The sequence below is a fragment of the Podarcis liolepis genome (genome assembly GCF_965112155.1).
Source record: "Podarcis liolepis genome assembly, chromosome: 9".
In the NCBI taxonomy this organism is placed as follows: Eukaryota; Metazoa; Chordata; class Lepidosauria; order Squamata; family Lacertidae; genus Podarcis; species Podarcis liolepis.
Genome location: NC_139564.1, coordinates 60,145,729 through 60,159,158, shown reverse-complemented (window position 1 = coordinate 60,159,158; position 13,430 = coordinate 60,145,729). Strand labels below are relative to the sequence as shown.

The 13,430-nt window shown below is 40.1% G+C and overlaps 1 protein-coding gene across 12 annotated transcripts in view; it reads left to right on the top strand.

Moving 5' to 3' along the window:
• The window catches only part of FRYL (FRY like transcription coactivator), a 141,050-nt gene that overhangs the window by 96,052 nt on the left and 31,568 nt on the right, over nucleotides 1–13,430 (top strand). For all 12 annotated transcript variants that reach the window (XR_014515795.1, XM_083459502.1, XM_083459503.1 and 9 more), the window contains 12 exons: nucleotides 370–510; nucleotides 1,824–1,992; nucleotides 2,734–2,818; nucleotides 3,099–3,211; nucleotides 4,280–4,430; nucleotides 5,720–5,823; nucleotides 6,242–6,427; nucleotides 7,554–7,755; nucleotides 8,345–8,466; nucleotides 9,102–9,292; nucleotides 11,087–11,181; nucleotides 12,507–13,114. Coding sequence is in view for 11 of the 12 variants with exons in the window: in XM_083459502.1 (XP_083315628.1) it covers nucleotides 370–510; nucleotides 1,824–1,992; nucleotides 2,734–2,818; nucleotides 3,099–3,211; nucleotides 4,280–4,430; nucleotides 5,720–5,823; nucleotides 6,242–6,427; nucleotides 7,554–7,755; nucleotides 8,345–8,466; nucleotides 9,102–9,292; nucleotides 11,087–11,181; nucleotides 12,507–13,114 (2,167 nt within the window). In the remaining variant the exon portion in view is untranslated. The remainder of the gene's footprint in view (nucleotides 1–369; nucleotides 511–1,823; nucleotides 1,993–2,733; nucleotides 2,819–3,098; nucleotides 3,212–4,279; nucleotides 4,431–5,719; nucleotides 5,824–6,241; nucleotides 6,428–7,553; nucleotides 7,756–8,344; nucleotides 8,467–9,101; nucleotides 9,293–11,086; nucleotides 11,182–12,506; nucleotides 13,115–13,430) is intronic.

Below are 13,430 nucleotides of genomic sequence, written 5' to 3'. Positions count from 1 at the left end.
TGGTTTGAATGCTACAGGAAACTATGGTTATCTGAAGATTTCTGGGTTTAATTGTGGTGCACTGAGAAGGAAGGGCAGAAGAAGGTGTGTGCACAGGAAAGGCTCAGGTTTGGAAGCCAGGACAGGACAAACAATGACATTGTGAAATTTAACACACTTAATCCTGATGGTTGTTTGTTAAACAAGCTTCAGAGTCCTAGAAATGTTTGTGGGTTTAAGTTGGTTAAATGAAGCTTATCGTTTCTTTTACTGTTGACTTTGAAACATATCTCATACTAAATTATTTTCTTCAGGTAGATACACAAACACTCATATATGAATGAGATTGTTGAACTTGTTGGAAATGAATGTCTCAACATTGTTTTCTAGTATGGTGATGAAGTGGCATGGTCAGAAATCGAGAACGTCTGGATTACTCTAGCAGACAGTTGGCCAAAGAATTTGAAAATAATTCTGCATTTTTTGATCAGCATTTGTGGAGTGAACAGTGAACCTAGCCTCTTGCCTTACGTAAGTGACACTGAAGCTCTTTGTTATGTCCCTGTTTCACTTAAGAATAACTTCTAAGGGATAATTTTTTGACAGAGAACAGCTGGGTTCAAATCTGTGCTTCACCAAAGCTCACCTTCAGGTACTTTCTCTCACACACATAGTCCAATCTCCCTCGTATAGTGGTTGTAAAAATAAAATGGGATAACTCTGTGTAGCCCTTTGGAGGAGGAGAAAAATACTTCCAGAATGTATTTCCTTTATGAGAATGTAATCCATAACCCTTTGAAGTCAATTACAAAATTGCCATTGATTGACCCTTCCATGAAATATTGCAGTACAACATCAAAGGCTGAAATAATGTTTGCGTATAACATTTTAAAACTAAGTGTACTAATAATATTCAATCACTTTGATGTAAAGAAGAAATCTTTGATATTGATTATACGTGTGGAGTTTTATTTAGGTTTTTGTTCTTATTTTGTTCTCTTTATATTGAACACATCCTTTAATATTAAAGAGAATGAAAAATATTCAGTTGCTATAAGATGTTTTAAGACGAGGAAGATTAACGTTTTGGGGGCTAATGGCCACGTTGACCCATGAGCAACCCTTGGAGTCACATATAAAAGCGGACATGTCAAGTCTTCTACACTATATAAAATCATTGTCTTTCAATCTTAATTTCAGTTTTTAAACGTTTTCTTCTTTAAAGTTTAAAGCAGAATTTTCATGAAGGTCTTAGGTGCAGTCACAGGAGCTTTTTGGCATCACAGAATCACAGCAAGGGATCTGCAGGTGTAGTCAGTAAAAAAGCAAAAATGGGAGGACTGGAGTCCCCCCAAAAACTTTTGGCATCAAAGTGAAGGACCTAGAGGAGCAGTCAGTAAAACATGGGGGAAAAGAAATGCAATGAGCATATTTAAGGGATGCTTGGAAGCTCATAAAAACTTTTGGGGGCATCACAGGAGCAGCCTGTAAAAAATAAAGTTAATTGTATGTTTTTTATTTGGAAAAGTGGAATTTGGAGACGACAAAAAATTAGGTATCATAGGAGGGAACCTACTGGGGAAATCAATAACTTTTTTAAAAACCACACCCTAGAATAATTACAATGACATCTTAGGGGGCTTCTGGGGGGCACAAAACCTTTTCAGGGGCAAGATACATTCCCAGGCCATGTGCTAGCCACCCCTGGTTTAAGATCTATGTGTGCTGGTGGGGCAGTATTTATGTAATTTGATTGCCAATATAAGACATAAATGTTTTCCTAACTTAATATTTATACACAAGCAATGTCAGACTTCATGTTTAGTGATTTGTTTGAATGGCAGGTGAAGAAAGTCATTGTTTACCTGGGTAGAGATAAAACCATGCAGCTTTTGGAAGAGCTGGTGACTGAGTTGCAGCTTACTGATCCAGTCAGTTCTGGAGTCACTCATATGGATAATCCACCATATTATCGCATCACTTCCAGTTACAAAATCCCTTCTGTCACCTCAGGTGAGGGTATGAATTTAACCAATCATTTGCTGTACTTAAGTGGATATATTTGGGATTGATTAATTGATAGACTTTATATACCACCCTATATCTGCAGGTCTGTTAGATAAAAAGCCTGGTATAAATTTTTACGTTATTTAAGTATGAAGCTTTATTTTAACCTTATTTTTTAAAAAATCTGAATTGTTAAATACCTGTGTTATGAACAATGGAGGGAAAATACTTGTTTGGGAGGAGTTTGGGTGACATGAATAGTTTACCTGGTGCTGCCTCCCTCACCATTTCAAAGAACTGGGGAAGGGAGAAGATGAGCTCTAGATGCAGCGCTATTTCAAAATAATGTTTGGAAGCTTTGAAAGATCAACGACAAAAGAGCAGATAAGCATTAGCTCTTCTCTTCGTCCCTAAAAATGTGTATTAAAAAAATCAGGAACAGGATCACTGAAAGTATGTATTGCATTTATTTGCAAACCCAGTCACAAATGGTTTCAAAGGTTTGCCATGTTATATTGTGCCCGGGGGTGGAATGGGGTGGGGATTTCAAGAAAAACAAATCCAAAGCACATCTGGGGATGCACATCTAGCTGCATGGCTTTCATCTTTCATTTGCACAGGCTTGAAAAGTAGGGTTCATATGCAGATCAAAACAAAGTAATAGGTCAGGATGTTTAAGTAACTTCCATAATTCATGTACATCTCATAAGTTTTTCATCCTAAATACGCTGTTACTTCAAATTTCAGGAACCACTTCCAGTAGCAATACAATGGTGGCGCCCACTGATGGTAATCCTGACATTAAGCATGCAAAAGATAGCATTGATGAAAAGTAAGTAGTACCTCAAAGAATAACAGTACTGGGAACTGGAATAAAAATAAGCCTTTTTTATTACAAAAAATGTAGCCAGTCAAGGCACAGTTTTTTAAAATGGCTTGTTGCGGGTCCCTTAGTAGAACGTGGAGGTTGAAGGGGGATGGTTGTAAATTATGAGACATAATGTTGAATAATTATGAATATTATATATCGACCTTGAACAAAAGATGACAGTGCTACATTTTAAGAAACAAATGTATATCTCTAGTTGACACCATTATTTTTATTCCTTTAGCTATGTACATCTAGATATCTACAGTGGACTAAACAGCAATCTGAACCGCCAACACCACAGGCTAGAATCTCGTTATAGCAGCAGTTCTGGAGGATCATATGAAGAAGAGAAAAGTAAAAATAATAATTTTACAGTCTCCTTAGTAATGCATGTTTTAATTACGTACATGAACAGTGTCAGCTGAAAGAGTTTATGGCAAAAATGGTTGTTTTTGCTGGATCCAGACACCGGATTCCTCTGATATGGGATGACGCCTCTGGGGGTGACAGGCAGGGTCTTAAACAGCCTACTGCCACTTATCTGGGGGGAGGGGAGCCTCTCCCCTCCCCAGACCAATCCTGTCTATGGTTGGAACAGGTTGAGTACAACTTACTTTCTTTTGTAAAAGGGACGCGGGTGGCGCTGTGGTCTAAACCACTGAGCCTCTTGGGCTTGCCAATCAGAAGGTTGGCAGTTCAAATCTGTGTGATCGGCTGTGCTCCCGTTGCTCTGTCCCAGCTTCTGCCAACCTAGCAGTTCGAAAGCACACCAGTGCAAGTAGCTAAACGGGTACCACTGTGGTGGGAAGGTAAATGGCGTTAACATGCACTCTGGTTTCCATCATGGTGTTCCGTTGTGCCAGAAGTGGTTTAGTCATGCCAGCCACATGACCCAGAAAGCTGTCTGTGGACAAACACCGGCTCCCTTGGCCTGAAAAGCGAGATGAGCGCCACACCCCATGGTTGCCTTTGATCAGACTTAACCATCCAGGGGTCCTTTACCTTTACCTTTACCTTTACCTTTATTTTACTCTCTTTTGTGGAAAGCCATTGGAATCATTTTTTTTAAAATTGCCCTGTTGTTGAATGTATGGATTTTCTTCCTGTGCCATTTTTATATTTCTCTTCTTTGCTTGTGAGCGGGTTCTTTTTTCATCAGTGTCAGGCTTTCATGGTAATAGCTTCCAGAAACACATGGGAACATCCTTCCATGCGATCAGCTCAGAACATATAATAGGTTTGTGTGTGGTGGGGGGAGAGAGACTGTCATGTATGAAGCAACTTTTGGAATGCAGAACAGTATTGGGAATTGCATGGAATGCAATGGTACTGAATGCATATTTGAAAAGAACCTGTTTCTGCTAACATGAATGCATTAAACTGAACTCTAATATTCAACTATAAAATGAATACTTTTGATAGGCGATTCAATGCCACTGTACTCAAACTGGCGGCTGAAAGTGATGGAGCACAATGAAGGGGAGCCTTTACCATTTCCACCTTCAGGGGGCTGTTGGTCACCGCTGGTAGATTATTTGCCTGAAACAACCTCCCCAGGCATGTCTCTTCATAGGTAAGCAATAAAAGTAAATGGAAACAATGCAAGTTCCTTTTAATATTCAGCGTGCATGTCACAATTGCCCCTTCCCGAAGAGATGGGAAGGTCAGCTGTTTGCGCCTTACACAGGAGGAATGGTTAGTATCCGATATTTTAAATTATGGTCTTTGTAGGGGAAAAGTTTCAACCCATGCTTCTTGAGTCTCTCTGCCTTTGGGGTCACATTGCCAAAGTAGTAGTAGCAGTAGTAGTAATTTATTATTTATACCCTGCCCATCTGGCTGGGTTTCCCCAGCCACTTTGGGCGGCTTCCAACAAAATATTAAAGATACAATAAAACATCAAACATTAAAAACTTCCCTAAACAGGGCTGCCTTCAGATGTATTCTAAAAGCCAGATAGATGTTTATTTCCTTGACATCTGATGGGAGGGCTTTCCACAGGGCGGGCGCCACGACCGAGAAGTTCCATTTTCCAAATCAGAGGGCCTATTGTCTTGTTACTATCTTGGGGAAATCTCACCCAGGAAGACTCTCAGGTTGCAGGTGGTTCCTCAGCTCCAAATGGCTTTCTGCAATGAGGCCTTTTGCTCTAACTTTTGTTTTCCCAAATGTATGGTGGAAGTAAAAATTCGGGTTGACCTGTCCTTTGACAAAGCTAGGTCTGAATTCTTGTCAATCAACAACTATTAATCATGATAGAGCCTTCATGTTCAGAGTTATTGGTACTTCTGTATACTCATTCCTAGGTCTGTACAGCATGAGAGAACCCTTGAATTATTCACCTGAGAGGACTTCCCAAATGCATCTGCCTAACCACTGTTGGAAACAATTCCCTTGTTCTGATTTTGGGTGGATTTTTGGTCTATTTTTGCAGGGCTGCTCTTAGCGTTAAGATGTTAGTGACCACCAACGTTCTGAGTATCCCTCCTGTCTGAAAGAGTAGTAACAATAGTTGTGTACTAAACCTTCCTTTACAAGTTTTTGATTCTGTATTGCCTCGGCACTGAACATGATCAGAAAACTGAATTCAGATTTGCTTCCTAAATAGAAGCAGTTAAGCTGTGGCACGGTCATATTAAGGCATACTTCGTATTCAAATGTTGTCTGTATCATCATAACTAATGCTTTTCAAGTCAATTTTCCTGAAAGAATCAGATTTGTTTTGACTGGTGGGAACTTTATAGGAAATAGTAATAATGTAACTAGACTACTATCAAAGTTTCATTTAAAAGTATTGCATCTTTAAAAGAAACTGCTTCTGCGTTCTGTTCTTTTAACCTTACTAATTGTTTTTGCTTGTAGGTGTAACATAGCAGTGATTTTGTTGACTGACTTGATAATTGACCACAGTGTGAAGGTTGACTGGGGAACCTATCTGCACCTCTTGCTTCATGCAGTTTTTATAGGTAATGACATCTTTATTAAAACTGAGAGACAATGTTAGCTCATCGTTTTGTGCTCTTGCCTTTTAATCACTACAAAAGAGGTGGCTTATCTATGTTAAAGTAAGACAACTCTGGCAATCGGAGGTAAAGCACAAATTTTGAAATGGAGTAGCCAAGGATCACAAGGGGGAGAACTCTTGTTTTTATATTGCATAAAAATATTTGTAGTTTGAAAACACATATTTATAACTCCTGCGCATTGTATACATTATAATAATGAATGAGAGATTATATACGTCACTGACTCCCCCCCCCCATGGTAGACCTCTTGATACGTTTAGTGTAGCAAACTTGCATTTAAATTATAATAGTACAAAGGATCATAAGGGTGATGTCATTGTTGCTGTGGTACATCTAACATTAACTTTATTGCTTACAGGACTTGATCACCACCATCCTGAAGTATACGAACACTGTAAACGCCTCCTGTTGCATTTATTGATAGCGATGGGCTCTAACAGTAATGTCCAGTCTGTGGCTTCTGTCCTTCTCAGGAACAGGGAGTTTAATGAACCCCGGGTGCTCACTGTCAAACAAACAGCACATTTGGATTACATATTCACAGGTACATTAAATGAATTAAATATTTCTGAAGAAATATTGCAACATTATATTGTAATGAGATTAAAGTGTTATAATGCCAATGACACCATACACTTTAGCCATTGAAAATAAAAGCTATTTCCCACCAGTGCATAGCTGGTTGATGAAGGTGCATTATCCGTTAAGAAGGGATAGTACCTCTAGTGGGGGACACATGGTGCTCCTTCTAGGGTTTACCCACCTTTGGTCCATTCCCTGCACTCAGCTTTCACCTATGGCTCCTAGAAGCTGTCAGTGGCCACACCCTGGGAAACGGCTTCGATTGGCCGGCTAAACCAGGTGAAAATAGCCAATGGGTCTCAAACCTTCAGTGAGATAGGGACTTCCTCTTCGTCAGAAGACAGGCTCTGGCACATTGAGCAGATGAGACCAACAGTGGATCCAACGGTCAAGAAGGGGGTTTCTGCACATGCTGTAGAGGGAAGTGAGGAGCAGATGGGTCTTGTCAACTGAGGAAGGTAGGAGAAGGAAATGAGCCTAGGCAAGCCTTTGGGTTGTATGCCCCTCTGTCTCCTCTTTTCCTCCTGCACAGTGGAGAGAGGATTAATTTTGTTCCTGCAGAATGGATCAGGGTGAGAGCAACGGGCAAAGCATGTATAGGCTGGTACCAAATCGGGGGAGAAGATCTCTCTCCAGACCCCTTCAAGGCTTCATAATATCCCCACCAGTTGGGCCCTCTCTATTACTTTCCAGCAGATGGCAGCACTTTGTCATACAATATAATCACAAAGAGTAGTTGATCTCACGAAAATATTTGGTTTTGTTGTTTCTATTTTTATTAAATTGCGCTTCTAACATATGTTAGTAACAACTTGTGAAGACGCATTGTTTTGCTCAAAAATTCCCTAACCCATTAAATTAAATCCTGCTAGTGCCAAATTCCTGCTTTTTTAAATACTGTTTTGCTGGTTTTTGTTTCTTTATGTTTATATGACACTGATTTATTGTTTTCTGTTGTATTTTTGTATCACTTTTAGAGATTTTTAAATATTAAGCTGCTAAAAATGCTTTCAATTGAATGAATTAATAAAGTAGATCTTGACTGCCATTTTACTGTATGGGAACTCATTTTTTCTTTTTATAATTAGGTGTGAATGATTTTATACCGGATCACCAGCCCTCCCCAATGACAGACTCAGGGCTCAGTTCAAGTTCTACCTCTTCTAGCATCAGTTTAGGAAATACCAGTGCTGCCATTTCTCATATGCATAGCACCATCCTCAGTGAAGTTGACATTTCAGGAGAGCAAGAGGAGAAAATGAAATCACTTATGGAGTTTATTACTTCAAGGTAACATTTAAAAGTCAGCTGCTGTTACTTATCTGTATGAAAATACAAGCATGCAATGTTTTCAGTCCCATTGTGAATGTAAAGAGAAAAAGGCAAATAGGCTTGTGCTTTAACATCAGAGCTTTCAGGAGGTACATTATGGTTTAAAGCTCTTGCATTGAGTAGTGATCAGTTTGGCTAACCTATCTTGCTTTGTAGGACACTTATGCTATTAGAAAGCTACTAAGTATATTATATTTATCTTTCATAAGTAAAGCCCTTCATAGTTCTTTTTTTTTGGCAGCCTTACTGGTATGTTTCCCCACCTTGAATTTCTCATACAATCTTAGAATTCTGTTCTTCTTTGAAGTGTTGATAAACACTTCCTAGGACCAAAAAAATAATCCAGGTGGTGTTTAGAAATGTCGCAGTATCATTTCGGACAAGAAGGCTTTACACGTCTTCAGAATTGCTGTATACTTGTTAACAGCGACTGCATTTTATATTGGAAATTGCTTGTGGGTAAAACAGGAAGCCTTCCATCTTTATGCTGAATGTTCCTAATATTTCTGAGAAATGAGATTTGGGCTTGGTTATTTGTTACTCCTAGGAAACGAGGACCACTTTGGAACCATGAAGATGTTTCAGCAAAGAATCCAAGCATAAAGAGCGCTGAGCAGTTAACTGTATTCCTAAAGCATGTTGTTTCTGCATTTAAACAGTCAAGTTCAGGTATGGGTATGGTTGAAAAAGCTGAAGTATGGTACAGTATTCAGTAAATTCAGTAAAAGAACATTCCTTAAAAATAAATACTGTACAGCTCCTATATAAGAAAATGTTCATGATATATGTTCAGATATACATTCGCACCTTGTTTTGTGACTGGGATCCGTTCCGGAGCCCCGGCTGCTAGCTGAAAAGGACGCAGGGCAAAGCTCTGTGTCTGCGCATGCGCAAGTGGCAAACCCGGAAGTAACCCATTCCAGTACTTCTGGGTTTGCTGCAGACGTTCGCTGAAGCAGACGCTAGACAAGGTGGACATTCGCGGAGATATTACTGTATATGTTTAATTTCCCCTAGTATTCAGGGGAATGAAGGCAGAATGGGGAATATTGGGTTTATTGAAGAATATATACCTAGTAAGTACAACCGTCTCGTTGCTACTGAGGATGCGTAATCTGTGTTTCTTGCCATCTCCCTCCTGTGCAACTCTGACCCTGGCTTCAAGCTTTGAGAATAAGGTATCACTCACTGTTTGCAAATGTCTACACAGCCTATGGCTGCGGGTAAAGCCTGCTTGTGAACTCAGAATCCTTCCTGAACCTCGGTCCTCACTCCACATTCTTACTACTAACTTTATCTTACAGTTGGATTTCAGTTAGAGCACCATCTCAGCGAAGTTGCTCTGCAAACTGCACTTTCTTGCTCCTCTCGGCATTATGCTGGAAGATCCTTTCAGATTTTCAGAGCACTGAAGCAACCTCTTTCTGCAGCCACACTTTCTGACATTCTATCTAGGCTTGTAGAAACTGTTGGAGATGCAGGAGAAGAAGCTCAGGTATTTGCATTTATTGTTTCTTTTGGATCAGTTTTAAAGAGTACCTTTTTTCCTTGTTCACTCATTACTTGATGGTGTAAATATGCGATTTACCAGATGTTTGAAACAGGCCTAAGTTTCCTTCAGACAGAAATACGACTCTGTAAGGTAAAGGCCCAGTTTGCGCATCACACTAAACTGTGGTATAGGAAGCTGCACATAAGCAGAAATGTGACTTAGAGCTCACGCTCCTTTGCTCCCCTCTTCTCCTCCTAAACAGATTGAGGGGAGAACTTCAGCAGCTTTTAGTTCTCAGGAGCGAGAGAGTCTAAAGTGTTCTAAAGGAGGATAAAAAGATTGCACAGAAGATGAATGAATTCTTTGTTTCTGTCTTCACAGTGGAAGATAGAAGGCAGATCCCAGCAACTGAACTAACTTTTGCAGGAAGGAAGTCTGAGGAACTGAGGCAGATAGTAGTGAAAAGAGTTGTCGTTCTAGAACAGGAGTCAGCAACCTTTTTCAGCTGTAGGCTGGTCCACTGTCCCTCAGACCATGTGGTGGGCTGGACTATATTTTGGAAAAAAAAATGAATGAATTCTTATGCGGCCCAGCCGTCTTCTCAATCTGACTTGCGGATGGTCTGGGAATCAGTGTGTTTTTACATGAGTAGAATGTGTCCTTTTATTTAAAATGCATCTCTGGGTTATTTGTGGGGCATAGGAATTTGTTCATATATTTTTTTTCAAAATATAGTCTGGCCCACCACATGGTCTGAGGGACAGTGGACCGGCCCACGGCTGAAAAAGGTTGCTGACCCCTGATCTAGAGTTGGGGTGAGCAGTGAGATGGCCATGTTTGCTGATGATACTACAGTAGTACCTTGGTTCTCAAACTTAATCGGAAGTCTGTTCCAAAACCAAAGCATTCCAAAACCAAGGTGCACTTTCCCATGGAAAGTAATGCAAAATGGATTAATCCGTTCCAGACTTTTAAAAACACCCCCTAAAACAGCAATTTAACATGAATTTTACTATCTAATGAGACCATTGATCCATAAAATGAAAGCAATAAACAATGTACTGCAGTCACACAGTCAATCAATCAGTAGCTGAACTGGGTTCCACACAGTCACAAAAAACAGAACAAAAAAGTTGCAAAAACACAAAATAAATAGCAAAAACAGGCAGACCTTAGCATAACACTCAAAACAGAAGTGTGGCATTCAAATCGGAAGCATAACACTCAAAACGGAGCATATTCGGCTTCTGAAAGAAGTTTGCAAACTGGAACACTTACTTCCGGGTTTGCAGTGTTTGGGCTCCAAGTTGTTTGAGAACCAAGGTGTTTGAGAACCAAGGTACCACTGTATATTGTTCAGGTCCAAAGGTGGGAGAAGGGGCTATCAAACACCACCAACTACCTAGGAGGGGAATACCCAACCCTGAGACCTACAAGGACTCCTTATCTCACTAAATCATGGTTTGGTGTGACGTGTGACCCAATGTTTTGCACATCCTAAATGGATGAGAGAATGGCAGATGGATTCACATCTAACTGAAGAACATAAGAAGAACTTGCTGGATCAGGCCATTGGCCCATCTAGTCCAGATACCTGTGGGAAAGCTGCAAGCCAGATTTAAGCACAAGAGCACTCTCCCCTCTGGGTTCTCAGTATCAGAAAATAAAGTCAGAGATGCTGTGCAATCTCAGTTTCTAGCAAAGGAAGAAATATACATTGTTGATAAAATATATCATATACTTTCTGTCCTCTGTCTCTAGCACTAATTTTCTCCCCCCCCCCCCGCCCCTTTACAGGGTTTTGTCATAGAACTACTTCTCACCTTGGAGTCAGCTGTTGATACACTAGCAGACACCATGAAGCATTATGATCTTCTCGCTGCGCTTTCCCAGTAAGAATTGCTGGTAGTTTACTTTCGTTTGTTTCTGAAATGTTTCTTGCAACATCTTGGCTATGAAATTGCTTTGTAATGGATAGGGAAGGGATGCATGGGCCCTGAAGCTGACTGTCGTAGTTGCAGAGAGAAGTTGAAAAAACCCCAGACGTATCTACTTGCAGACCCCAAAATGAATGGAATTGTTGACCAAAACTGTTGGCTGGGGGACTGTTTAACACAGCTTGCCATACACAATTCCCTTTCCTTTCCACTAGCTAAAGTACTCTGAAGTGTGCAAAAACTGACTGAAGCTGGCATGATTGATACACATAAACCATAAGTTCGTAAATTCAGAATGTAGGATTTACAGTGAAATCCTATGCATATATACTCACAAGTAAGGCCCATTGTTTTTCAAAAGATGTAGGTACATATGCTTAAGTTTGACGCTTTTATCATTCAGAGTGCATCCAAACACATATATACAACAAAAAACTGATTTCTCTCCCCCCTGGTCTTTTCTGCAGTGGCCCCACATTTTTGGAACTCCTTTTCCCAAGAGCTTTGTAAAGCTTTTCTTCAGTTGTTTTTAGACAGGCCATGAAGACTTGTTCTAATTTTGTCAAGTCTTTTCTTAATTGGCTTGTGGTGTATATTGCATAATTTGGTTTGGATTATATACCGTATTCAGTTTAGTGTTTTTTAAAATATCTGTCCGGATGCTTTAGTTGAGATTCCTTCATTGCAAGGGGTTGGACCAGATGCCCCTGAGGGTCTCTTCCATCTCTGCAATTTTATGATTCTATAAGGCACCTCATGAGGATTTTATCTGAAAAGATGGGATATAAATATTTTAAAGAAAAATGGAATTTTGCCAAGCCACCTGAAAAACAATTCTAGAAGGTCAAAGACGCTCCAGAGGAGGATGTGATAGAATACAGTGAGCTAGAATGGGAGGTGGGTGTCATACACGATCCCCATAAACATTCATATGTTTCTTCTGTTTGTGCATGAGGATTTTGGAGCTAACTCTCTGAATAGAGAAGTGTCTAGATTACCAGTGTTTCATGGTGATCTGAAGAAATCAGCATTTTTCTTTCCTGTGCTGAAGCTCTAGTTAGACCTGCTGGTGTTTAAAATGTTGGGAGTAAAGTTTTGTTGTTCTGTTCAAGACAAGAAACATGCAGTTTATTCTAGTATCATCAAGCAAGCAAAAGAACCAGATTGTACAAGGTTGCTCATTCAGTATCTGAAATTAAAGGATGTTAACCTCCCTTTTTTTAGTGCTATGTGAGTGTGGAATGTGACTCTTAACGTGCCATATTCTCTTTTCATTTCAGCGCTTCATATTACGATCCACTATTGGGAAACAAATACGCAGCAAACAGGAAAAGCACTGGTCAGATAAACCTAAGCACAAGCCCCATTAGCAGTGGCAACTTTTTAGGCTATTATAGTAACATGAGAAGCAACTCTTTGAGACTGAGTTTAATAGTTGATCGGAAGAGCGATCGTCGCAGGAGCAACACACTGGATATAATGGATGGAAGGATAAATCATCCCAACAGCTTAGCAAGGACTAGAAGCCTTTCCTCCCTGAGAGAGGGAGGAATGCACGATGTGCAGCCCACTACTGATCCGATGAACCTGATGGCTACCATATTTTGGATTGCCGCGTCTTTGCTAGAATCCGATTATGAATATGAATACCTCCTGGCTCTCAGGCTGCTCAACAAACTTCTTGTTCACTTGCCTCTGGATAAATCTGAGAGTAGAGAAAAGATTGAGAAGATGCAGAGTAAATTAAAATGGAATAACTTTCCAGGCCTTCAGCAGCTGTTCCTGAAAGGTTTTACTTCTGTTTCTACGCAGGAAATGACTGTTCACTTGCTCAGCAAACTTATCACAGTCTCCAAACATACGTTGGTGGATCCCTCCCAGTTAGCAGGTACACTTTTAAAATGTAAATGTATGGAGCCACGCTGTACTGAACTGTGAAGCTAATTAATTGAGGAACTGTGTAAAACTGACTTGAAAAACGAATGGTGCACTATAAAAGAAAAGTTCATAACAGTGTAGAGGAAAAAGATACCAGAACTAGATTAAGATTATATTCCCTTGTCACTCCACTCACTGACCTCCATCTCCCTGACTGTTTCCTTCCCCAAGACTGCAATGTGTCCTTTCTTCTTCAGATCACAGTATCTCACCCCACGAGGGGCAGAATATCTCCTCTCCCCTCCCAAAATACGCTCTCTCCCACC